At 33.1% G+C, this 26,851-nt stretch overlaps 1 protein-coding gene and 1 long non-coding RNA gene across 4 annotated transcripts in view; one reads left to right on the top strand and one right to left on the bottom strand.

Moving 5' to 3' along the window:
- The first annotated feature begins 543 nt into the window (after positions 1-543).
- The window catches only part of LOC126845482 (glutamine amidotransferase-like class 1 domain-containing protein 3, mitochondrial), a 50,509-nt gene continuing 24,201 nt past the window's right edge, over positions 544-26,851 (top strand). Inside the window, exons 1-2 of one of the 3 annotated variants that reach the window (XM_050584127.1) lie at positions 544-776; positions 1,065-1,215. In XM_050584127.1, the coding sequence (XP_050440084.1) occupies positions 1,171-1,215 (45 nt within the window). In that variant the 5' untranslated portion in view covers positions 544-776; positions 1,065-1,170. Of the gene's footprint in view, positions 777-1,064; positions 1,806-10,188; positions 10,261-26,851 lie in introns of those variants that run through there. The other 2 variants (XM_050584126.1, XM_050584128.1) reach the window with 2 other exon arrangements.
- LOC126845487 (uncharacterized) overlaps positions 19,689-26,851 on the bottom strand; it is a 42,615-nt gene continuing 35,452 nt past the window's right edge. The window contains exon 3 of the long non-coding RNA XR_007686780.1: positions 19,689-19,831. This is a non-coding gene — a long non-coding RNA (uncharacterized LOC126845487). The remainder of the gene's footprint in view (positions 19,832-26,851) is intronic.

The raw sequence follows: 26,851 nt of genomic DNA, 5'->3' as shown, positions 1-26,851 counted from the left end.
TTATTCAAATATTTAGAAAAAAAAAAACTTAAATCGGAGTGTACTGCGGCAAGAGATTTAAGCATTACACTTATAAGACTTAGAAGATATTAAAAGGTAATTCAGACAGGGAAAAAACAAGTTTATAGTCATGTTTAATTACCACTTTTAAACACAATAATAATTCAAGACAATACTTATAATAGTGACACAAAGTATCAATTAGATCACTGAGTATACTAATTAAGTACTGCGGTGTCTAGCTTAATAACTAGTGCCCTTTTATATTAATCTAAACAATGGTTAGTCTTACTAATATAACTTACAAGATAACAATTTTTCTTAAATTTTATAACTATTCTAATAAGTTTTATAATATAAACAATACATTTTTATTTTTCCTTTTAGAAACCGTATTTTTAGCACGTTTTTTAGCATGTGTTGTCAGATTGCCATCTGGGCATTTTTTTTTATCACCGTTTTGGTTAGTTGGCTCTTGTGTGTCGTCTCTGGTTTTTTTTTCCTTCGTGTCGTTGCCAATATACAATCAATTACTGTCTGTGATTGCCGATGTTTAGTTCGTTGCCGTTTGTAGATCCGATATCTTCATTGCTTCGTTGATTTCCCACCGGTTGGCAAATCATCGAATCGATTTGTGTCGGTGAATTGCTTTGCATATATTATCGGAATTACTTCTTTGTTAGTAAATAAATCTAAATCGATAATCACACTTGTCGCGGGCAAAAAGTCCGTATCGTTTGTTGTGACCGATAATGCAACTGGATTTGAAAGATATGGTAAGTGTTGCTGACTCTTTTTGTCCTTCACAAGCGACCACAAACGTTTCCTCGGATGTTGTATAATATGACCATTTAATATTTGGTATACATTTTTATCTTGTAGAGGGAGGGATGTAATAATCCCAATACTATTGTTTGTTATTATTAGTCTGTACACCACTGCTTATTACATCCCTCCCTCTACAAGATAAAAATGTATACCAAAAATTAAAATTTTTCTTAAATTTTACAACTATTCTAATAAGTTATATAATATAAACAATACATTTTTATTTTTCCCTTTAGAAACCGTATTCCAAACGTATCTTAGCATGTGTTGTCAAATTGCCATCTGGACACGTAGGAAGCGGCGTGCTATTATTTGCGACGCTCGGCTCGCATACCGACGCGGATGAATACCCCTGCTCGAAGTCATCTGGCCATCGGTGTTCCAACGGTATTTCTTCATTACCGTACTCGTTGTTTTGATTTGTTGGCACTTGTGTGTCAACTCTGGTTTTTTTCCATCGTATTACAATGAAACATGAGCAGCCCGCTGTATTCCTATACATATTATGCCTGCTGCCAAGACATAATTAATTATAGGTTGTATTCGACGGTGTTTAGCTCGCAGTTGTTCGTCGAGCTGTTCTCTCAATTGTTTAACTGACTTCCCAATGGTCGTCGGTAAATCATTAAATTGATTAGCGTTTGTGATCCGCCTTGCATCTACTACTGGAATTACATGTTCATTAGTAAATAAAGTTAGGTCAATTGTCATACTTGTAGTGGGCACAAAGTCTGTATAGTTTTTCGTGACCCCCAATGCAGCCGGTATCAACAGATCGTGCGATGCGTATGCTTTGCATGTTTCGGGTAGTGATAAGGTGCCAACGTCGTTTATGGTATGAGCGATGGACTCCTTTTTCCCGTCGCAAGCGATTACAAGCGGTTCTTCGGTCGTTGCGTACAACCATTGGTTCTTCAGTTGCAATTTGTGAAATAACGTTGTTTCCAGTTGGAAGTACATCATTTCACAATTTTCTGGTAAGTCTTTTGAGTTTTGGAACAACTGTACCTCGCACGGTACTTTATTCTTACGTGGGTGGATCGCCTTGGTTTCAGGGCACAACATAAATGTTTTTGATTTTTTACATCTTAAAATATCTAGATCATTCAAAATACTATAATATTCATGTGTTTTACTTATTGCTACAAAATTATAGTTAGGTTGAATATAAACAAAAATATTATTAATAGTTTTTACAGGAAAAGGTACAATATTATATAATGTTAGTTCTTGTTCATATGTTAATGGTAATTTGATTAAAAACACCATTCTACCATCAGCGTGATATATCATGATTTCCGATAATTTTAATAATTCATATATCCCTGTTAACCCTAAGTCAATTGGCAAATCCGTTCCACTGGGTAAAGAAATTTTTATATCTTTAAACTGTTCCAAAAGTTCTTTTGGTGATAATATGTTAGGATGAATCAACCCTATTTTTGCATAGTTAATTATTTCTGATAAAGTAAATAATTCCAAAATATTTTGTTTTTTAATTATTTTGATTTGTTTATTTTTCATTTTCCTTTGTTTCCATTCCAATTTATTAATTTATTTATTTGAGACTATATTACTGTCTAATTTTTCACATATTAGACTAGCTGTCTTTTCTAAAATGAAAAAGGACAAATCCCTTTTCTCCCCCTCAAAGTTTGTTGATATCACCTTACTCATGTAAGATAAAATTTCTGATAAACTTGGTTTTATTATGTTACTTTCCCTCATTTCTTGTACCTGGTTTTCAGTCTCCTGCTGAAAAGCTTGTGGCAACCTATACTGTCTAATATTTATTGGTTTCATTTGATCATCCCTTAGCGTGATTTTATGTTTTACGATATCTGTATGTGTTAGGTAATCCCCTGGTAAATGAAATATGTCCGAAAATTTAAAACATGTTTCCAGCACACTTTCTCTCTCGTCTTCCGCTAAATGGTCTAAACAGAGGTTTTCCTGCAGTAGTGTGATCCTATCTCTTTCGTTGTTACTTTTATAATTACTCCCCTTGGAATTAACAACTAAGACATTATTTTCTAAATACGGTTCGCATTTGATGTGTTCTATAGTTAACTCTTCGATTTCTACTGGTTCTTCCGAAATGTTAATTATATTTCCAATTATGTTATCCCCATTTATTTTACTTATACTATTTCCTATGATAACATCCTCTGTTAATTCTTGTTTATTAATTATCCAGCATTCCTGTTCATTTTCTTTGAGAGATTTGTTTACTTTGATATTTACTAAACAATTACTTCTTGCTGGTATAATTATTGATTTATTTAATTCGTTTTCATCCGGAAATATTAGAACTTCTTTATTTAGATCGATAATTGCTTTATTATTTTTTAAAAAAAAACGTCCCAATAGACCTCCGCTTGGTATTGGGAACCACGGTTCTACGACATCAAATTTGTCCTCCACACATATTCCATTGAAATTTAATTTTAAAAACGTATACCCTAATGTTTTTATTGGCTCGTTATTTATCCCCTTGATTACGCTAACTTTGTCTTGATAGACCAAAATGTCTTGACGCAATGCCGTCAACTTAACTGTATTTAAATCGGACCCGCTGTCCAAGAAAAATTTGCCTTGCCCCTCTGCCAACTGTTTCGACATACATGCGACCTCATTGTTTTTAATTTCAGTCACAATGCGCACAGTATTAGCCAATTCTTGTACCGTTTTGGCACCTTCATTAGCATTGTCATTATAATTGCTCCCATTATTTCTATTATAACCTGCTTTTTGTTTTCTTTCGTTGGCGAGTTTCTTAAAGCAATTTTTTGTTTCATGGGACCCCTTTTTGCAAAACTCGCAAACCCTTACTGTATTTGAATCTTTTTGAGGACCGTTAGTATTTGGGTTTTTGAAATTAGGATTATTATTACTCGAATTTCCCCTACATTGAGCCTTAATATGACCTGTTTTACCACACCCATAACAGCGTTTATTATTTTTATCGTTGTTATTTTGGTTGGATTTTTTAAAGTTATTCCCGTTCTTGTAAGAACTATTCTGACCGTATCTATCATTAAGTGATTTTCCCTGTTCGGACGCCAGAGAAATGCCCTCCTCGAATGTCGAGATATTCCTAGCTCTTAGTATTATACTTAATGAACTATGAACCCCATTTACTAGAATGGCGAGTGCTTGTTTAGCTATAATTTCCGCAATAATTTTACTTTCCTGACGCGTTTTATCTATGGTTAAAGCTCCCGTTAGCTTATTTTGGACATCTAATATTCGATTCCCAAAACCGAATACGTCTTCCTTATGCATTTGTTTCAGAGAATTTAATTGCATTTGCAAACTCGGAATAGAACTTATATTATCAAAAATATGTTTAGCAGCTATTAGTGCCTTTAAAATAATCGGTTTTAAATTTTCCTCGATATTCGACCAGACAAAATCTCCTTTTGAAAGATAAAGTGATAACCCGCTTTCGCTACTGCCATCATAAGATGGGATTAGTCTTAAAGCGGAATCCAAAGAAATGAAAATTTGAGTTTGGTTAGCCGTTGATACTATGCGTCCACTTCTTAATATCATAAAATATTTTTCTGATTAAAAAAAATTGTATACCGAAACTTTCTAAAGAAGATTACTTGTCAATAAGAAATAACAATATTATTTCAATATTTAATTTCTGGCAAAAGTTATTCAAATAACTCCGTTATACAACAAAATATTTTAAAAGTATTTATCTGTTAACCAATTTTTTATTTTGTTTTAATTTAACTTTATTGTTAACTTTTAAACTTCCAGGGCTGACGGATTATCCAATTACCATAAATAATGCCCCAACAATTGTATTATATGAATTATTAATTACTATTTATCGAAACTTGATATATCATGCTGACTTACAAATAGTCCATGATTTTTTTTCTTCTGATGCTGGATGCCTTATTATCTTCTTTGCCTTAACTGGATTCTTGACTCTTCTGTAGATGGACGTCTCCACTTGCAGTTGAATCACTGAGGACTCTTGGACTTCCCCTAAAAATCCGACTTCCGACACCAATTTATGTACTGCGCCAAGAGATTTAAGCAGCACACTTATAAGACTTATAGAATATATGAAAAGGTAATTCAGACAGAGAAAAAACAAGTTTAAAGTTATGTTTAATTAACACTTTTAAACACGCTAATAATTCAAGACAAAACTTATAATAGTGACACAAAGTATCAATTAGATCACTGAGTATACTAATTAAGTACTGCGGTGTCTAGATGTACTTGCTTTGTTATTCATTTATTGTTGTATGACTTAATTTGTCGTTAAATGTGAAAAATAAAATTATCCAAAACGAAATATTATGTATCATGTTAGTATTACAAACGTCGACGTTTGATAACCTAATAGCACAGATAAGATGATAAGTTATAAGATAACATTCTTCCGTTCTTTTTGTGTTTTCCTATCGGTATACTTGCTAAAACTACCCTGTTTTCCTTAGAAAAATTTGTTAGTTTTAGGTGGAAATTCCCATTATTTTCATCGTCGTATGCCGTAATATTAAGTATGAGTTTTATTCCTGGTAACCTTAATCCTTTCATTATATTTAAATCATTATTTCCATTCCAAAAAACCAGAATGGGTGGTCGATTACCCTTGTGTAGATAATTTTGGATAAATACGGTTGACAGTGTGCTTTTTCCTTTGTTGAACACACTTTCCCTGAGTTCTTTTGGCAATCGCTTTTCTGGTTCGTACCGAAAAATTTTTTTAATATGGTTTTGCACATCCGGTAAATTTACTTTTTGAAAAACCCTTAGTTTTCCCTCTTTTGTTAATATCAGCGGTCTCCCTACCAGTTTTACCACTTTGAACTTGTCTAGGCTGTTTGATATTGCTCCGGATACCAACAAAATGTCTTTCCCATTAACGTTTGTGAATTCGAAATCTGCTACTATAAATTTAATTTTTGACCTAGAACAATAATTAATTATACTTTTTCTTTTTATTCTATTTATTATTGTTAGAGTAAAAAAACACATTATGCAAACAGTCTAATAAAAAACATTTACGATTTCTTTACTCAAAAAATTGTTTGACACTGTTTATGTGTATTCGGACTCTCTTTCGCCCCTTTAATATTAGTATGTTTTCGTTAGCGTATACTTCTAGTACCTGCCAGGGTCCTGTCCAATGTTTATCAAATGTATTTCTTTTTTTATGATTTTTTACCAAAACTTTATCTCCTACGTGGATTTGGATGGGTTGGACAGATTGGTCATACCTCTCTTTGTTTGCTTCTTTACTTTCCAAAATATTTTTCCTGGCTATCTCATGGCTTTCCTGTAGCTTTCTTTTAAGATCGAAAGAGTAATCATCATAGTTATATTGTGGACTTGGTGCTTGTGATAAGGCCGAGGGGATTTGTGGTTTGTGTCCAAAAACTAACTCATATGGGGTATATGATGTTGACGTGTGTGTTGAACTATTAAACCAAAATGTAGCAAAACAAAGCATTTTATCCCACTTCTGACACCAATTTATGTACTGCACCAAGAGATTTAAGCAGCACACTTATAAGACTTAGAAGATATGAGAAAGGTAATTCAGACAGAGAATAAACAAGTTTTATAGTAATGTTTAATTAACACTTTTAAACACGCTAATAATTCAAGACAATACTTATAATAGTGACACAAAGTATCAATTAGACCACTGAGTATACTAATTAAGTACTGCGGTGTCTAGCTGTACTTGCTTTGTTATTCATTTATTGTTGTATGACATAATTTGTCGTTAAATGTGAAAAATAAAATTATCCAAAACGAAATATTATGTATCATGTTAGTATTACAAACGTCGACGTTTGATAACCTAATAGCACAGATAAGATGATAAGTTTTATGTATGTTACAAACTACAAACTGTGTAAATAACACACGAGTCCACACGGTCGATATTTTATGTGTTCTTATCTACAACAATATTAATTATTATGTACACCATTCGACGGGAAAACATGGCCTGGGCCTGATAAATTCCTGAAGGAAAACGCAGCAACGTCGACCGTTTAAAATGATAAATAGGAAACCCAATACCTAATAATGTAATTGCCCACATTATTCTACAAAGCCGGCCATGGATAACGGGCTGTGTGATTTTCCCTTTTTTTAGGTTTTGAGTGAACGAAAATCCAAAATTATTTTACCATTTACATAAATGGTTGTTAAAAAAAACGATTTTGAAAATAGTACCAAAAAGCGAGCATTACACTTTGCCAAAAAGATCATATATATAGTAATATTCATTTTGCGCATAAGGAAGAAAATTATTATATTTATGCAAATCTAATTTCACGAAAACCCGCCTTTCCAACGGTATACTAATTAAGTGTCTATGTTCATTGAAGACTTGGAATCTGACCAGGAAATGAGATTATTCTCACTTATAACGACGGTGGAACATATTGTTTCTGAATAAGAAAAACGATCGATGCCCATTTTACTCGAATCATTAAGGGGACTGAAAGTGTTTGAAAACTTAAGGCTAAAAATACGAATAATCTGTAGTACAATATTGCCACGGTCGAGATTTATTAAAACCAGCAGAGGAGAGCAAACAAACCACCTGCAAACATCATTATCTAATAAAATCATTGTCATCGCTCATCGTTGTCTGTAATGTATGTTGTAATATCTGTTGTACTACAAAGTATGGATTTTGAACGTGGTTATTAAAAAGTAAGCAGCGTTGAAAAAACAAAAAACAAAATTTTTATAAACGAGTTATACTCGCGTTTTAAATTTGTATGTTCAGTTCCAAGTTGAAAATTTTCAAATCGAAATAGTGTACTGTTGTGAATATACATAGAAAATCACATTTAAACACTTAATCAATGTGACAGTTTTTTTTGTGGTGGGTTAATGGGTAGTACCTAAGGACGGATAAGGACAAATAAGTAATAGCATTGATAATATAATATACTCTATACTAATACTTACTTGTTATAAACCATAAACTCCCTAGGGCCTAGACCGTAAAAGGTTCTTTAATGTGCAACACGTTTAAGGTCCGCCGACTGGCGAGATTACAATACCAAAAGAAATGACATAAGAAATTTAATTTAATTTTTGTCAACGCACTTTTAAGACATCTAATATAGGTACTATAGATTTTTATAGGGGTCTAGTAAAAAAAAAACACACAAAACGTCACAGTACTTTATTTTAAACAGTCGGAATTTGGACGGAAATAATATGTTACTATTTCTAAGGAACTGTGCGTTTGACTAAAATAATTAGGACTAAATATTGTAATTTTGGTTTTAACATCTTTCATTTATAGTTATTTTTGTCAAGTGCTTATAATCGCCAAATGAAAAATTTATGTCTAGTGTCTTACTACTGTCTTGAAGATGTATCTTTAAATAATAAAGATGCACCATATTATTAGAATAATTATTCCAGTGAAAATATCAAATATATTATGGACTCATTTTTAACGCATCACATTCATATTTAAAAATATCGAAAGGAACTGTTGAAGTTTGATCGTTTACATCTATTGAAATTAAAATTAAGTCAATCAATTGTTTATCAGGTGCAATTTTTAGTTACCTATTTTCTTTTTAAGAAATTGTCTAAAATTTCTTTGAAAATTCTGATAAAAAAACTAAAAGCGTCTTCTAATCTTTAATAGTTAACTGATTTATTACAAATATTGTTAACTTTCTAATACCACCTTTTTAATATCAATTTTATAACCTTTTTTAAAATACAATAAAAAAATTACAATAAAGTCGAGTATCGAGTCCAAATTTTGTATGCAATACAATTAGTCTAATTTTAAAATAGATGAATTTCAATTTTTCATCCTTGAAATATTATTTTTATGTGTCAAGTAAATCATAAACTGATGAAAAACAATAAATGATACATTTATTTAGATTTGCATCATAAAATGCATTTGAATTTAGAATAAATGCTATTTAAAGTATTTTTTTTTTCAAATGGATTTCAAACACTACTCAAAGGAGAATCTAGAAGACAAATATTTTTAAAATAACGTCAGTGCTCTGTTGTCGATTAAAACAAATGATTTGTATTCAATATAACAGAATATTATTGTTTTATTAAATAAACTAAACAATTTTTAAAAATTGGTATGCGTGAGCTTGAACTTATTAAAAAAACAAATAACCATAGTGATAAACCAAAAGAAATTATATTAAACATTTATATTTTAGATAAATACGTTTCATTTGGAATATAAAAGTGCTATTATGATTAAGCCATTTAGGTGTAACGCAGTATTCCAAATATGCTATAACATAATAGTATAATATACTATGGTCCTGAAAAAAATATCATAAACCGAGTTATTAATTCCAGCTTTATCCTTTATTAATTTTTATATTCTTCCGAGCTCTGGCAACAGAAGAACGACAATGTTATCAATTCCACATTATATTTTAATCCAAACAATATTATGTTAATCAGACATTTTAGCTTTGACGAGAGCTGCCGATTAGGTATTTTTTTAAAATGGGTTGCATGCATTCTGTTTTAAGGTGTTTTGTTTCTTTGAGTTTCTTGTAGTTAAATAAAATAAATTTGAAATTTTTTCAATATTAAACCCCAATTTTTTGCATAAAAAAATCAAAAATCTGAATTGAAATCGGACCATCTTAAGTAGTCAAAATTTTGTCTGGTTTTATAGTCTTAAATGACTATATCATATGGATGCTATATTAATAACAATTATATAGACATTTTTATTTTGAGGCCAAATATTTGACGCATCTGACAGTGATCAAGAGTTAGGGATTGCCACAGAGTAACACAGAGACAACGTTTCTTATGTCAGCAGTGTAACCGATTTGAAGCCAAAACATCAGTCATTGGATCAAAGGTCACTTTAGCACTAGGACTATCACCACTGTGGTTAGATGAACAACATGTATAATAATATTAATATATTCACTGTATACGGCTGGGTGTTATTTTGCGCCTCGACGAATAATATATAATCAAACGCCGTATCTGTATTAGTCTATGGCGATTTGTATAATATAGGCAACCGACAATTTAACGGAGCACAGAGCGCTATGTCGTCAGCAATTTTGAACGGAGCTTCCCGTATTCTAATCTAAATTTTATATTTTCATAACGTTTTTATTATATAATGATATATTATGTAATGTTAATAATTGGCGTCCGGCTATTTGAAAAACGTCGAAGCGCGATGAAGAGGGCTGGAGAGTACACCCGTGTGACGGCGGCCGTTCGCGGCGGAGTGGGGCGACAGCCGCCGCGGCCTGCCGCCTGTTGGTCGGCGCCTCCCGCCTGCCACCGCGCAGTTTGTCGCCGCGTCTTCCGCCAGCCGGTTGGGTCATGCGCCTTCTGAACCGGTCGGTCGTCGCCGCCATGATGGTCGCCGTTTGCCGACCCGGCTCGGGTCCGTTGCCGGTGAGTACACGTTTTGTCACAATTATTATAATGTAATTTGCTGTTGAAAACGCACAACATTGGAACGTTTCCGATCAAAAACTAACAATATATTATCATCGTTATCGAGTTTTGTTATAGCAATGAAACGTGTCGGTACCGTCAAATGGGATGAATAGAAACAGTTTTCAACTTTTAAAGCTTGTAGCATCTTAAATATTCAACATACAATAATGAGTGATACCTTAAAATATGGGTCTCTATGAGCACTTTGATATATTACCACTGACAACATATTGATAATTAATGCTTGATTTTATATTTTTTTTTAAGTGCCTTGTTTCTATTCACCTGCCAAATGGGGCGAAAAGAAACATGACGTATACTATTTTATCATTTTTTGTCATTTTGTCTCGTGGAAGGTGAATAGAAACAAATAATTTAATTTTTAAAAATATTCAAGATTTAATTAGGTATCACAGTTTCTTTTCTGTTTAATTAAATACTAAATAGGTAATTATAAAAATATAAATTTGGTGCATAGGTAATTTAACAATCACAGATACTTTTCTGATCAGTCTGTACAATAAATTACGAAGTAGGCACATAATTTAACAATTATGAAAAATTGATAAATTAATTGATAAATTCGTGGCATTTTCACGTAGTTTCTAATCACCCCAAAAAGACAGTTTTTAAATTAAAAATTAATTTAAAAAAACTGGAAATAAATTACAAATTTATGCTTACGAATTATTAAATTGAAGACAACAACAGATATTAAAAAAATATATAATAATAATAAATTAATATTATCATTCAGAAAAAAATATTTGTATTATCATGTATTATAACTGATATTAACCTTGGTCACACAACCGCCATGTTATCAATGTATTAGTAAATAATACTAACTTTATTATAGGTTAGGTGTGATGTCGTTTATGTTAACTTGATAGTGGTAAAGAAAAAAGTGCCCTAAGCCAATACTCCTAAAAACCATTAGACCAAATATAACCTTATCACTTTTTGTTTCTAATCACCACACTGTTTCTATTCACCCCATTCGACGGTACATTGTCTGTAGCGCCAATAAAGCGTATGGCGCGTTGAACGTTGGATCAATTGCCTTTGACCCAAATATAATATTATTTCTATTAGAAAAACACTTTTTTTCTTTTTTTTACCATTTTCAAATTATAGTAGGTATGTTTATTAAGGCGTCTACGCGACAAAGTAACCAATATTGTCTTTCAGTTATGTGTAATTGCCCCTGGATTTGATAATAATAATCATGAGAAGTTTAACTCTCCATCAATAAGATTCATAAAATTCAACTTTTTACTTTCAAAAGCTTCTTGAGGCGTAAAATCTTTTATTGACGCTGGACATTCAATTTCTATAATGGAATTATTGTCAATCAAACCGTCCGGGCCAGCTGCTAAAAATGTTAATTTTTTGTCAACAAACAGACCACATGACAGAATATTTACTCCAAGCTTAATTTCTAATGATTCTTTGGCTAACGGTTCATTTGTAAAGCTCATTCGTAAAGTATGCCATTTTGATATTATTAGTGTAGATATTATTAGATGAAGATGGTGTGTGTATAATTGGCTGTTGGTATTTTTGTCTGAGATGCAGTAAAAAAAAAAATGTTCAATGTTAATCATTTATTAAATGATCTATTTCATTCAGGTATAAGATTTCACTGTCACTCAAACCACGTAACATGGTGACGACAACGATTATTATAATTCGATAACATACCTCTAATTACACCTTTTTTCCGTAAGGCTCGATACAATATTTCACACTGGCTGTTTGTACAGTTAAAGTTTTATTTTGTCAGCGACATGCAGTTTTTGACATTGCCTTTGTACTCTACACAGTGCCGTTATTTGGAAATATATAGTAGATTACTGTAAAAGTTTGTGCTATGTTTGGATTGTATTGAATTTTGTTGTAAATGTCTCCTCTGTACGCTACCACAATGGGATTTTCAATTATTTTGACAGTGAGCTGCATTATATTTAACTTTGGGTACACTACACATGTCGTTCATTACCCTACATAAAAACTTAAGCACGTTTTTTTTACTTATTATGTAACAACGAAGTAGATCATATCCATATTGCGTGTTCTAATAAATAGCATTAATGTTTATTAAAAAAAAAAAAATTAATAAAAAAAATCGATAAAAGATAGTTGATGTTTTAAACTTTATTAGTTTATAATTAATTTTTATAGTAAAACAAATCAATTTGATGTATTATATATTTGTTAAATATTTAAATATTAAAAAAAAAAAATTGGTTTTACCTAGTACATTTGAATTACAAAAAAATAAAAAGATGACACGGAAATTAAAGTTGTATTTTACTCGATTTTACAATCGCATTGTATTAGATATATTTATTACAGTTCAAAAGATAAACATCTTTGATTTTTTATTGCCAGTTGATATTTTTTAGTCTCCAAAGGTCTCCATTAGTGTTGTAAATTTATGTGATAAATATAGTGTTGAAACTATGGTAAAAATGTGTTTTTAATAAAAATTAAAATCCAATGCTTGTATGCTTGTTTTGGTACTAAATAAGCAGGTAGTATTCTGGTAAACAGACGAACTTGTCTTGTCAAGAATACATGCTTAATGAAATGTTTAAAAAAAAATAAGCGGGCAGTATTTCTTATGGCATAGATATAACGTCTAGAATACGCGCTTGATAAAACTTTTGCATAAATGAAAAAGTCGAGAATAGCAAATATAACAACCAATGATATATAATATAGTTGTTATGTAACAATCATTACATTAAGATATTAAAACAGATAATTAAATTAAAACGTCAAAAGAGTCAGTCATATTATATACTTTAAGAAAAATAAACTAAAGTTGGACTTATTGAGCCGCAAGAGACTTAAAAAAATAAAAATCCTGGCAGTAAAAAAGTAAGGTTGTTATTACACTTAACCTTATTTACATTGGTGGAAATTATCTATTTTTTAAAAATGCTATATTAAAAACAGTAAAACCTTTGAATTTCAGTGTTACTTATTTTGTGAAAAAAAAAAAATTAAAAGTCGAAAATCTTATGAAATTGTTTCAATAATTGTGTTTTAGATTTTAAAAAAATATCATAAAGACAAACAATTTTCAAGCAATTAAATCTTATAATTAAATATATTAGTATAAAATAAAAAAACGATTAAAACAAGGGTTGTTAGATGTATGTATACTTGATCATTGGTTAAATTAATTGACAATATAAAATACAACTATTGAGTTTCATGCTAATAATTGGAAAACATCAACTACTTTATTATGTTTGTCCAGCATTATTAACTATTGTTGGACGGCGTCTGGATATGAATCTATAAATTGTTATAAAATTATACAATTTGTATTCTGATATATACGTTTGAGGGATTATTATAAATCTAACGTAACCTTCAATCTATCATTTGTGGTAGTATTTCAACATGTGTAGGGTGCCCTGAGAACTTTTCCTCTTTTGTTCATCGGCATTAACTCGAAATCGAGTATTACTCATTTCATAGGTCCAGTTCTACAACTGTGTAATTTTTTGTATATTCAACTACTTATAAATATATCGTACGGTTCGTGGAGATTTCCTTGGTTATCTCATGAAAATCATCTAACGTGTCTCATGAGGCAGACGCCTTGTCTATGAAACTTCTAAGACGGTTTTTCAAAGTTTTTTTGCGACCTCTCATGCTGACCAATCATCCCTGGATAGTAGAAAGTAGAGCTAAGCTTTTGGATACCCTTTATTTTGCAAATGTTTTTAAACAAATCGGACATAAAATTTTCACCAAAGTCGGCGAGAACATGGGTTGGAATACCATAGTGACATACAAAAAATGCTCGACAAATGCTTGTGCTAGTGTAGTGTAATAGCCTGGACTCTTAATCTCAGCTATTAAGAATATTTGTTTTTCTTGACGATGAGTTGATGCAGGAAGATGTTTTTTTTTTAATAAAAATAATAACTTAATACTCTCTGAATACTTCTCAGATTAAAATACTTTATTTTAATGTAAAACGATTAAACATGTACAATTCGATTACAATGACCACTTGTCACTTAACTTAGTGTCTATACTGAGTGCTGTAGTTTGTTTGAGTGATCAAGGTCGTCTGTTTTAGTCTTGCTCCCTGCTGCTCTTTATATGAGTGCGATAATTGTGTGTTGTGTGAATTGTGTGGGCTAGTGTGCTTAGAGTAGGCTTTAGATAATGTGAGCTCGGACGCCACAGCGGACGTGCAACCTGTTTATACTTATGATATTTTTATAATATACTGTGTGATATTCTTTTAATATTGTTTGATTTTGAGGTGTGGTGTGTATGTACGTGGATCAAAGACAAAATAAGAATTAAACACAAGTTGTATAGTAATAATAAAAACAGTAATATTTCACTAAGACTAAACAAATAACAAAGTTATAAATAATGACTTGTTATACACAGTTAGCTTACATGAACATTATGTGATCTAATGAGTGAGAGCACTAAGCACTAACTAAGATAACGTACTTTGTACGGATCCCCGCCGCAAATCAATTTTAGGAAATCGGTGTGTCCAGGTTCATAATTGGGCTCGTTCCATAACAGCACCCGACGTTTGAACGCTTCTTGAAAAGCGAACGTATTGTGTCGGGTAACATACAAACAAAAAACAATACGATTCATCGTATGGTATGTATTATGATACATTTGATAAACAAATAAAAATTGGATCTTTCCCCGTTTTTATTTAGTATAAATAAAAGCGTGACAGGCGAATACATAAGTGTTTAAGTTAATTAACCCGTTAACACCTGTAACTGTTGGTTTAATAGCTTCAAGAAACTGTAATTGAGAATCGAATTTGTATTTAAATGTTGATAAGACTTGATTATATTAGTTTGCTTATTTATTAGCTTTAATTAGTGTTTATTTTCTCTAATCAACGTTTCAATGTATGTGTTTTGTTGAGACACGCAATGCGAATTACACGAACCAAAGAGAATGTGTGCCATGGTAGTCGTACAGATCTGATTTGTCTCTGCAATCCAACAGATTTAAAAATGTCACTTTGCCGGTTTTCAATGTGTATGCTAATGTTACTCATTGATTGTGTAAGTTGAGATCCGTTTTAAAATCCGTAATACATCTAGTAGTAAAGAGTTGGTGAGTTTCCTCAAGATTTAGTAATCTCCCGTTCTTATTTGGTCGCCTTACAGATTTCTTTCGTCCTATCCTTTATATCGATGAGTCTAATATAAAATCTCCCGTTGTTATGGATATCATATGCTTCCGGATTTAGAGTAATACAAGTTGGAATGCTCAATTGTTTTAAGATTTTTCGATCAAATGACCCCCCCCCCCCTCCAAAAAAAAAACTATGATTGTGTTTTCTCGTTTGCTGTGTAAATAGGAAGTAATAAATTCATTGTTTAGTGTGTCTAGAGGATTGTGTTAACTCTCGTCGAGTTTTTTCAATAGAGATTCGACTAGTTCAGATTTCTTTTCCTGTGAAGAGAAATGTTTGTTTAAATATTTTGTTAGACGATTTAGTTAAGCTTTGGAATTAAAATTAGAAATTAAAGAGTCGGTGAGGAGTAAAGGAGTACCGCTGAACTTCCTGACTTTGTACTTTTCCAGCGATCTCGTTATGGCTCCAGATATAAGTACAGTTTCAGTCCGGTTTAATGGCATGAATTCGAAGTCGACGATTATATATTTCATAGATCCCACTTCTGACACCATATGTAGTAGTTGGTCAGGATGGATAAGTTAACTACTACAGAGAATGAACTTATAAATATTATAACCGTAGTCTAATAATGTTTGGTACACACGTACTGCAGAGCTACTGTAATCTAATTCGTTAGGATCATTAGAATTAAGGTCTATAGGCAAATCGGTCCTTGCAGGTAACGAAACTTTTATATCCTTAAATTATTAATTAGTTCTTCATTACAAAAAACATGTGGATGAATATGACCTGCTTTTGAAAAATTAATAATGTTCATAATAACATTAATTTCTAACATGTATTGTGTGTATAATGATTGGAGTTGAGTAGTATAAAAATAAAGATTAAATTGTTTGTGTGCAGCATCGGTATTTAGTAAATAGGCAATATTTTGAATTAAAATTAAATTTCGAGGATTTTTGTTTGTTGTTTAATAAATGTACGTTGTTTAACATTTTCTTCGCGTAAAACATTATTATAATAATCTTGATAAGAAACACATTTTGATTTACATGAACCAAAAAAGAACAGTAGCTAAGTAGTTAAAGAATCATAGAATCATAGAATCAACAATAGTCATACAGCGATTCTATTAGGTGTGACTTGCATTTGGAAATAGTTGACATGTCTTAACGATGTGTTAGTTAAGTTCGCTAAAATTTTGATTAAAACTAGACAAAGTTAATAAGTTCCAACGAGTTGTTTGAATTTTTATAGGTCCCCCATTTTTGAAGTATAAACCAGCTGTAGTGTCATTGTAAATTGATTGTGTGCAACGATTTTCTAAAGGTCAACCGAATTCTAGTCAGTAAAACAAAATGTGATGAATATATTTCTGGATTCTAGTTATGTAGGAATGGATATTCAGCATGGATCCATTCCATGTTTGGATCAGCTAGATCTGCTGAACTTATTGCTACTACTAGCCCGTGTTTTTTTTTCTCAGTTATTCCCATACACCCTGGTTAACATCTCGAACATATCAGATTGAGGTGTTGTAATGTGTCTTTGAAGATTCATCACTACGTGTGCTATGTGTGTAAGGAGAACTTCATTTTTGGACAACTCTTGATTATAGAATATAATTATTGGCGGGCCTTGGATGTCATGACGCTCTCGTAGTTGGGCACATTACATAATACGACATCGGCCATTTGCTGTCAAATGAAGTTTTCCGAACGTGTTATTCGAACAGTTGTTCGAAGGCGTTGGCGGCCACAGCGAAATAACATTCCGCGTACATGCCGGCCGCGAAGAGTGACGCCGCAAGAACGATATACCACTTGTTGTGCCAGATCCATTGGACAGCCACGTTGGCTCGTTCCATCCAATCGCTTCCGCACGCTGTAGGGCGACGGGTCGGCTGGTCGCCGCGACAATTGCGCCAAGAAGACCTTTGGGCCGGCCGTCTGTCCACGGCGGATGCCGGACGATACGGACGAAGAGGCGTCCCACACCCTTCGTTACCAGCAGCCCGGTTCGGTCGGGCCGTTTCTCCCCCGAACCCTCCGGTAGTTTTGCCGCTCCCGTAATCGTAGCAATCGAAGTAACAGACGTCCCGGGCAGCGGTGGCGGTTCGAGAATGTCTACGGCATCCGCGCTTTGTCGCCGGCACTCTGGTCCCGGCGGAGTCTCGGCTGTTTTCGAAATAATCGCACAGCGAATCCGTCCGGTCGATCAAATCGTCCACCCGGTCGATCAACTCGTCCATGAACACGGCCGTTTCCCGTTTGTCGTTAAGCCATACGAATGCCCCGCATACAATTGCGCAAGCAACGCATACCCATACGAATCTCGGCCGCATACGGACGTCGAACCAACCACTCGGTCCAGTTTTAATACTTTTCAAAAATTCATACTTGGACGGCCCTTCGACTTGTGTTTATATTTATGTTTCGCCACGACTAAGCAACGTGAGCTAAGCTAGCGTGTGTGACGTTTACGTCGCTTCGCGTATTGAATATAAGGCCAGCGAAATAATAACAATATTTTCGTAAAAATTGCATAAATAAATACATATTTATTTATTTATTTATGAACGGGCTAGGAGCCCAATAGTAGAATACAATTTGTAGTAATAAATATGAACAATATAACATAATAATTAAAGTAAGCAAATACCAAACAATGCAACGGATCAAATAAACCAATGGCAGTTATATGGAAAACAAAAGGTAAAAAGTAGTAATAACAGATTGCAGTACTATTAATAAAATATTTTAAGAGAAGCCTAGGTGGTGCTCGTTACAAATGCGCATCATACGGTGAATGGGATTATATCTACCATAGTCGGTGGTGTAGAATGACACAAAAAAGGAAGAATTAGACCTAGTTAAGTGAGAAGGAACTTTAAAAAGGGGAAGTAATAGTCTAGGGTAGTCCCCCCCTCCTGTAGGCCTGTAGTTCACTCGTACAGGAGGAGGCTTGTGCAACGTTGTTGGTTTTATCTCAAGGATTCCAACCTTATGAGAACCTTTAGGACTCCGGTTGAGATGCTGAATCAACAGTGAATATTCCGATTGGTGCATAGGATGAAATTCCAAGGCATTTTGGACACTCTCTCTAACATTGTTATGAACCTGAGTTTTTCTTTTTGAACAAGTTTCTGCAAATCCCCACTTGATGTACACCGCAACAGTTTTCAAGACAGATTTTAATTCGGTGAGATCTGTGTAATCTGTCACCATTTTATCTATTACTTCCCCGTTGTGCACAAAGAATCCCGCCATTCCTGAAATATACGGTCTCTGTTCCGATGAACACTTTGTAACAGAACCCACCTGCATTTCGGCGCACCGTAGTTGTCACATTGGGCGGGACAGGTGTGAATTCTACATCATAAAGTTTGCTTTCCATTCCAATTTCATAATTCATGAGGGCTTTGCACAACTTAATTGACTCATTGTTCGACATATCTTCTCCGAGAAGATCAAGAAGGCTGACACCCATTATGGTGGTGATGTTCAAAGTGTTTTTTGCATCTGGGATGATGAGGGAGAATTCTGATTGCAGTCTGAAATGGACTGCGGTGCAAACACTGACGAGGTGATCATGGATCTCTTCGGAGGCGCCATCAGAGTCCATTTTCAAGCCCACCCTTATCGTGAAATTTGATTGACATATTGCATGCCTCATTTTCATTGTACGGTCATATGGATACGGTTAAAACCATGTATCCATACCAATTGATGAATTAGTGTACATCAGTTTTATTGCCTAGACGGCCGCATGGTCAGTGCACAAAGTAAAAAAAAAAAATATTAGCATTATTAGTTTATCTAACATTACTAGTACATATATTTTTTTTTTTAATTCGAAATATACAATCTATGCCCTAGGCATAATAAGAATATGTGCTACAAGTAATTTCACATGTATAGGGTGAGGGAAGAAACCATCCAGTGATCGCACTTCCTTATTAGTACATATGAATATTAAAAACGAATAAAAGGTAATATAAAAAAACAAATGATTGCATAGGTGTGACATTATAAATTAATTAAGAGCAAAGTATGGAAAAATTAATAGTGTGTGTGTGTGTGTGCATAATTATAGTAGAAAATATGAACTACACACATCGTGTAATTTATAAAATATTAGGAATATTATATAATATTATTATTATTATATTTAATTTTATTGGAATAAATATACTACAAATAATATATATACATAATTACGTTTATTATTATACAATGAAGACATGAGGTTACAAAAAAAAAAATGGATCACCAATCCAATTCCTCCGCGTCCCCGCTATCGCCAGTAGCATTTGGTTGAGGGTCACGTCGCATCCATCGTCGGACCAAAGGGAACTGGTAGACCCGTCTAAGGGAGAAAGAGAGTATTAATGTTTGTGACCATCGTGAATAACGGTATGCTTACCGGAAGTTGCTGGTGGTGGTGACGGCGTCCCAGCGATGACATCGACACTGGAGGGTGACGATCTGGGTGGGGATGGCGTCTCAGGGACAACGGTGACCGTTGACACTTGAACGAGTTGTCGTTCAAGTGTGCTAGACACGTCTTCCCAAAACTCATCTAAACCAAGAAAGGGGTGGTATTATTGTGTGGGAACCCGGTGCGGGGAACAAAACGCTTACCGGTAGTTGTTTGCTCTGAACTAGGTGACGACGGTAGAGGCGGTGTCCCGGGTGACGGTTGCGTCAGCACCGCCCAACACGGGGCTGGTGACCAAGTCCCGGGCGTAAACTCAATGAATTCGGTAGATTCCATTGGGAATAAATCTGGTGACTAAAAAAAAAAAAAAAAATCACCACTAACGAAAAAAAAACAGAATTAAATATAATTTAATGAAGAACTGGTACATACCAAGTTAAAATTGGACATTGTTGTATGTACAATTGGCAAATGGATCACCAATTCAATTCCTCAGCGTCCGCTATCGCCAGTAGCATTTGGTTTATCTGGACAATCGATTTTGAAATTTCAATTTCGGCTTTGTTATCCACCCAAGCGTACACGTTTACGCCGATATCGTTGTCGGTTTCGAATTTTGGGATGCACTTTAGCGCCGCCTGCATCGAGATTCCGCTGGTTTTATATTTTAATAAAACGTATTTACCTTTGCCACTAAAGTTTAATGAATCCCAACACACTTACAGAGGGTCCAACGTGGCGTCCAGCGGCGGAGCCGCCGGGGCTTCCTTGATGATGACTCGCAACCGCGGCAGCTGGGTGTGTGTATTGAACGCCTGTTTGTGCATATTCCCGTATACGTTGATGGTCTCCGACTGCGGGCCGCTCGGCAGAACAAACTCCGAGCCGGAGATGTGATCTAGCTCTATTTCCGTCGGCGTCTGAAAGACATGCGTCGATAGCGCCGGATCCGCGGGCGAGACTTTTTCAATCACGTGCGAATGAGGGTGTAGAGCGGCGAGGCGGTCGGTCTGCTATAAGTTTAAATTTATTGCACATGTAAAATATAAGTAGACAAACTGCTACAGAGATGTATTTTGCTTGAGTATAGTAATTCGTCTGGAATAGCCCTATGATAGCCCTACATCGTATGATTATTTTAATTGGTATTATTTTGCGATAAAATGGCAATAACATGTTTTTCCCAAATAGCTTATCTGAGCGGAACGGACTCTAAGTAATTTTGATATATATATATATATTTGTAAGTTAATCACTACGCCAAATAATCATGCAGGTTGTACTCTGTACCGACCATGAGTCAGCCTTCGTATAAGTATGCCAATGCATGACTCAGAGTGCCATCATTATAATATGAGTAATATTATGCTTAGTGTAGTTGTGTGGTTTGTGTGAAGGGTGTGTGGCGGTTACTGAAGGTTATATCATAACACCTCCCCCAAAAAATGCAAGTTAGGCTTTCAAAGACTAACTTCGAACTAGACCAGAGAATTTTACAAATAGTGCTAAAAATTTGAAAAAATACATGTATGTTAGTTAACCATTACATAGATAGCAAAAATAATTGAAAATTTCATAAATAAACAATAATATGTGAATACAAAGAATGACAAATATGTAACAGTCATCTAATTTTACAATGGTAACAATATATATATAGTAAATTGAATAATAAAGTTCATTAATATTTTTGTGCAATTATTACATAATGTAATTGTGCTTACAATAAAATATGGTTATTTAGTATAACAAAATAATACATAAAGTAATACATAACAAATACAAAACAAAGTTATAATATGACAATTTCAAAATCATGACATAATTCAATTTTTTTTTTTTTTTTTTTATGAGACATTGTAAGACATTTAAATGTACATAATATAATGTTTGTAAGTTACATATTGCTAAAGATAATTAAAGTTATACAAAAAAAAGTACTTAATTAATACGTGTTATTATAAGTGTTGTAAATAAACAATAGGTATATATATTAAAGTTAGTTTGATATAGATATATTGAGTTTGATAACTAATAAGTATTAATATTCATATAAACCGAATACTCTTATTGGGTATTTTGGATAATACAATAAATGGACAGGTATATCTGTATTCATAGCTAATACAACTAAACTCATACATTCATCTTTTGTGTTAATACACCCTGCTAATTGTCGGGTGGCTAACCTCAAGCTTATTTCTAACTCACTTAATTCCTCAGTGCTAAATAGTTCACTACCTGTTTGATGTAACATTTCATTAGCATCTTCTACTAACATTGATAAGGTTTTGTAAGTTTTAGTAATGTTATTTCTTAAATTATATTTATGAGTAGCAACTGACATATAGATATCCTGATGGGTTAACTGTATAAAATTATTAAAATAAATATCATCTCTTTTTGTGACATCAGGTGATGTAGGAAAAGATGGTCTATTGCAAATTCCTGACATTATGAAATCCTCAACTTTCATTACGAATTCTTCAGTGTAATACATTGATTTAAGTTATCTAAATATTATTGATTAATTAAGAATTTGTTAAAATACAGTTTTTTAATAATAAAAATGAATTGTATTGAATGTAATAATATAAAGCTAAGTGCGTACATATGGTGCAAAAATATGATAATTAAAAGTAAAAATTTACCTAACTCTAGTTAATAAATAAGTTAAGTGAGTATGTAAAATATAAAAATAAAATACTTTTTTTTTTTTTTTATCTTATAATTTTTTTTTTTTTTTAGTTTAGACTAAGTTATTTAAATGTAGTGAAAAAAAATGTGAAAATAATAAATTTATTATAAGTTAATATAAGTTATGTAAATAAAATGTTTTACTACTGTTCCCTACGGAACTCTTTTACTACACCAATGGGTTTAGGGGCTATTAAGTCAGGTGCTGATAAAATGGATGGTGACCTAGGTGAGACGCCCAGCGGCTGGTACTTTATTGACACCTGAGGGAAAAGCAACAACGCATGTGGATTGCTTATCCCTGGTGCTAAAGACAAGAGAGCCAAAGGAACATTCCTCCGGTCCTCGCAATTTAATAAAAACTGGGCCGCCGATACCAGATGGCTCTCAAATTGAGTCAAATTAGTGTTGGTAAAACGCGTGCCATTAATGTCGTTCGCTCTACATAGGCACCAATCCAAGGATTTATAATGGTAACGATTATGATGAATCCTATCTTTATAGATGACCTGACATAGATTATAAAATAAGACCCTTAAATTATATTCCAGGGGAGTATGCACTATTTTTGCTGCTGAATTGACTTTATTAAAGCGTGTAAACAGTTGATGCTCCATGATAATTTGAATGATAACTATATAAAGATTAAAGTAAAATGAAAATAATTAGCTTAAAAAATAAACTCGTTAATTGTTTACGCTAAAATTAAAATAAAAAAAAACTAACCCCAATACCAATATAAAAATTAATTATTATTAGTATTTATTATTAATTATTATTATTAAGCTCATTTAATATATCTCCTAAAAACATGCCTTGTACGATTAAGTTATCAATAGTTCTTGCAAATGCCTTACAAATTCTATTAATATCTCTAGTATCTATTACATCTCGAATAAAATCTAAAATTGGGCCAATTGTTCTATTTAGCTCTAGGATTATCTATTAAGGCATTAGCCAATCTTACATGGTTTCCTAAACATGTTAATGTAACGAAATTTCCGTTTGAAACTGTAAAATGGTCTTCCGTATCCATTGCTATTTTTAGAGCTACTATGAAACTAATTGCTCGTGATCGACTCATAGTAATGTTTGATAATGTAATTTTTAAAATTAAAAGAATCTGATATACAGATATGATAAAAACAAAATTCAATAAGAAATTAAATAAGAAGTTATAAAAGAAGTTAAATAGTAATATTTATATCGTAATTAAAGCAAGTTTCCCAGTAATGCACACCAAAGGTCTACATGTTCCTGCCTATATGTTGTTTCTATTATGGTTCTACTCAACATAGAACTATTTAATTCTCCATAAAATTCTGTCATCATTACTGTTAAAGCCTCTTCGAATTTATTAAGATTAGCTATAGGGTAACCATGTCTTAGTTGGTTATTAGTTTCAAGAATTATTTGGTTATAAGTTTTTTTTGATCGACGAAGAAGATCTCCGTAAGCAATTTTAATGAATAACTTGAAGAAAGATATTTCTTTTAAACTATAATGTAAAGCCATTAGTTAATTGAAATTAACTTACAGATTTTAATGCGTATTTGGTTATTACAGTGAATACTCAAATAGGTTGATTGGTAGATATGAATATCTGAAATAATTATTACTTATTATAACTAAAGTATACTATAAATAAGATTAAAAGATATCTTATTAAAAAGTTATTGTTATATATATATAAAAGTGTTACTAAATATTAAATATGTGCAATTAAAGTAAACTTTGTAATAAAGAATATAAAGGTTGGATATATTCTGGTTTTGAAGCTAAAACAACAATGCTCATACTCATTACAGATCTTTCTATATCTCCAAATATTCTCTCAATTAATTGTTTTAGATTTGTTTCGAATTTATATATTTTATCCACTGGGTATCTTGTGGTAAAAGGTTATTAGCTTCACGAACTATTTGTTCAAATGATTTTTGAGATTTGAGTATGAAACAATCCTCATGTGCAATGCAAACTACGTTTCTAAAGAACGTAATTTCTTTTAAACTATAAGATGACATTAACGAAGTTTCTAACTTACGGTTTAATGCGAATAGTATTATGACAGCAAGTTTGCAGATAGTGCTCTCTTGTACAGAATATTATCTGAAATATATATGATTATTAGATTTAAAAATAAAATTCTGATTGATAATAATTTTAACTTAACTATTTACTATATAATACAATTTTTCAATTAATATTAATTACTCATGAAAATTTTTTTTTTTTTATAACTATTTTTTTTTTAACGTGGTGAAGGCGGGGGTGGACCCGGAAGTGGGTTAAGTGCCACCACCTCTTCTCTACGGACACTATTAGAAAGTCGATTTCTAAGATCTACATAAAATTTCGGAGTTGTCGAATGTGATTCATTCGTATTTGTACTTTTGTTATTAAATAATTTACATTTAATTACAATATAAATCGTGGTTATTAAAATCATAACGAGAAATAGTATTCCTATTATTAAATAATTTATATTAGAATAAGATTTTGTTTGTTCGATTTGTTCGATGCGGTAGACGGGTGGGTCCCGAATGACGATGTGATAATCGAACAGCACGGCGTAAATATACCGCGTAAAGGGTCGTATGATCTCGAGCATGATCTCGCCATACGACCGTTCACCGACAGCGACTGGTAGTCCTCGTTCAAGGATGTCGCCAGAAGGGCTCGATTATCCGCGGGTATAACGTGCAAGCCGGCCAGTAGGTGGGCGCCAAAGTGTTGAAACTCTCGTACGAGCTGGCCGTAGGTGGCCGTCATCCGAATGGCCGTAGCGTCCAGCGGCGGAGCCTGGGCGTCTTTGCTGATGACGCGTAACCGCGGCAGTTGAGTGTGCGTGTTGAACGCTTGCTTGTGTATGTTTACCGTAGACGTTAATGGTTTCGGATTGCGTTGAAACTTAGCGTTTCGCATAGCACGGTAGTCGGCGTCTACCTTTTCTCCAATGCGCTGTCGGATCATTGTTCCTGGTTCGAGCGTTTCCACGCTTTGGCTTTTGACGGCCATTCTTACGTGTGTGTCTATGATAACCGATAATTGATAAATAGCATCGCGCTGTCTTTTAATTTGTGAAGTAATAGTATTCATCGAATCAGCAATGGTCATATGCCGTGGATATAAAGAATGACTGGCGTTAGGAAAAACCTGACATGTCTTAATGATATGTTGGTTAAGATCACTAAAATTTTGATTAAAAGAAGATAAATGTACATAAGTTAATAGGTTCGAATGTGTTGTTTGAATTTGAATAGGTCCGCGGTTTTTGAAAAATACTGATGACTCGGGTAGGGAAGTGTCGTTGAATATGTGTAATGACAGAACTGTTGTACATCCGAGAAAATAAGAATCCTGTAATGCATAAGAAATAATTAGTAATACAGAGAAAGTTGTCGTTATAAATATTCTCCAGACAATCGACCTATTAGAAAATTAAAAATACATTTAGTAAAAACAAGATCTGTAACCGGTTCGTGAGGGTTGGTGACATCTTTATGACAAGTACCACATAAGAAATTATGTGTTTTAGATAAATTAAATAAACGACCATTTTTAATGTGTCATGATGAACAAAACGCTTATCGGTAGACGCTCGTTGAGAACTAATAAGAGAATATGAGAATAATATATGTACATAAATATTTATATATATATAATTAAATATCACTATACGTATAATCATATTATTATTAATTGTGTTGGTTGTATTCTTACGGTTCGGAATTTGTAATTGCATATTATCGTTATTGGGGCCGTCTGTAGCAGCCGTTGTTGTGATTATACTCGGCACATCGGTAGCGTCCATTTGACCTATATGATCATATTTATTATTAGTTATCCGCACGCGTTATTTTAATTAGTGTAATTGATTATACCGTTCATTGACATTTTTTTTTTTTTTTTTTTTTCAAATAAAAAGCCTGGACTAATAAACACTACAATGTATAATGACAAATAAGCAAATACCCGTGTTGCCACAGAATCAAGATCCATTTTGGACTAATAATCAAAAGGGTCTGCTATCTCCATTTTAAAGGATGAAGTGGTGCTATCCCAACTCTTGAGTATGTCAATCACACTGCATTGGTAATGCATTGCCAGTGGTCTGTCAACGAGGCATTCATTAGCTTTCGCACAGAATGATTCAATATCCCAATTCGCAACTTTTCCTCCTCTCTTCCAGTTCATGAGCATCATGAACATCTTTCTGACTTGCGCAAACATGCCTTCATCACAGGATCC

The sequence above is a fragment of the Adelges cooleyi genome, unplaced genomic scaffold (assembly GCF_023614345.1).
Source record: "Adelges cooleyi isolate 19-005CV unplaced genomic scaffold, UGA_ACOO_1.1 ACOO_flye_CR_arks_rails_tigmint_CR_PRNA_793, whole genome shotgun sequence".
NCBI lineage: Eukaryota > Metazoa > Arthropoda > Insecta > Hemiptera > Adelgidae > Adelges > Adelges cooleyi.
Note: the sequence above shows the minus strand (reverse complement) of the source record. Positions and strands in the feature narration are given on the sequence as shown.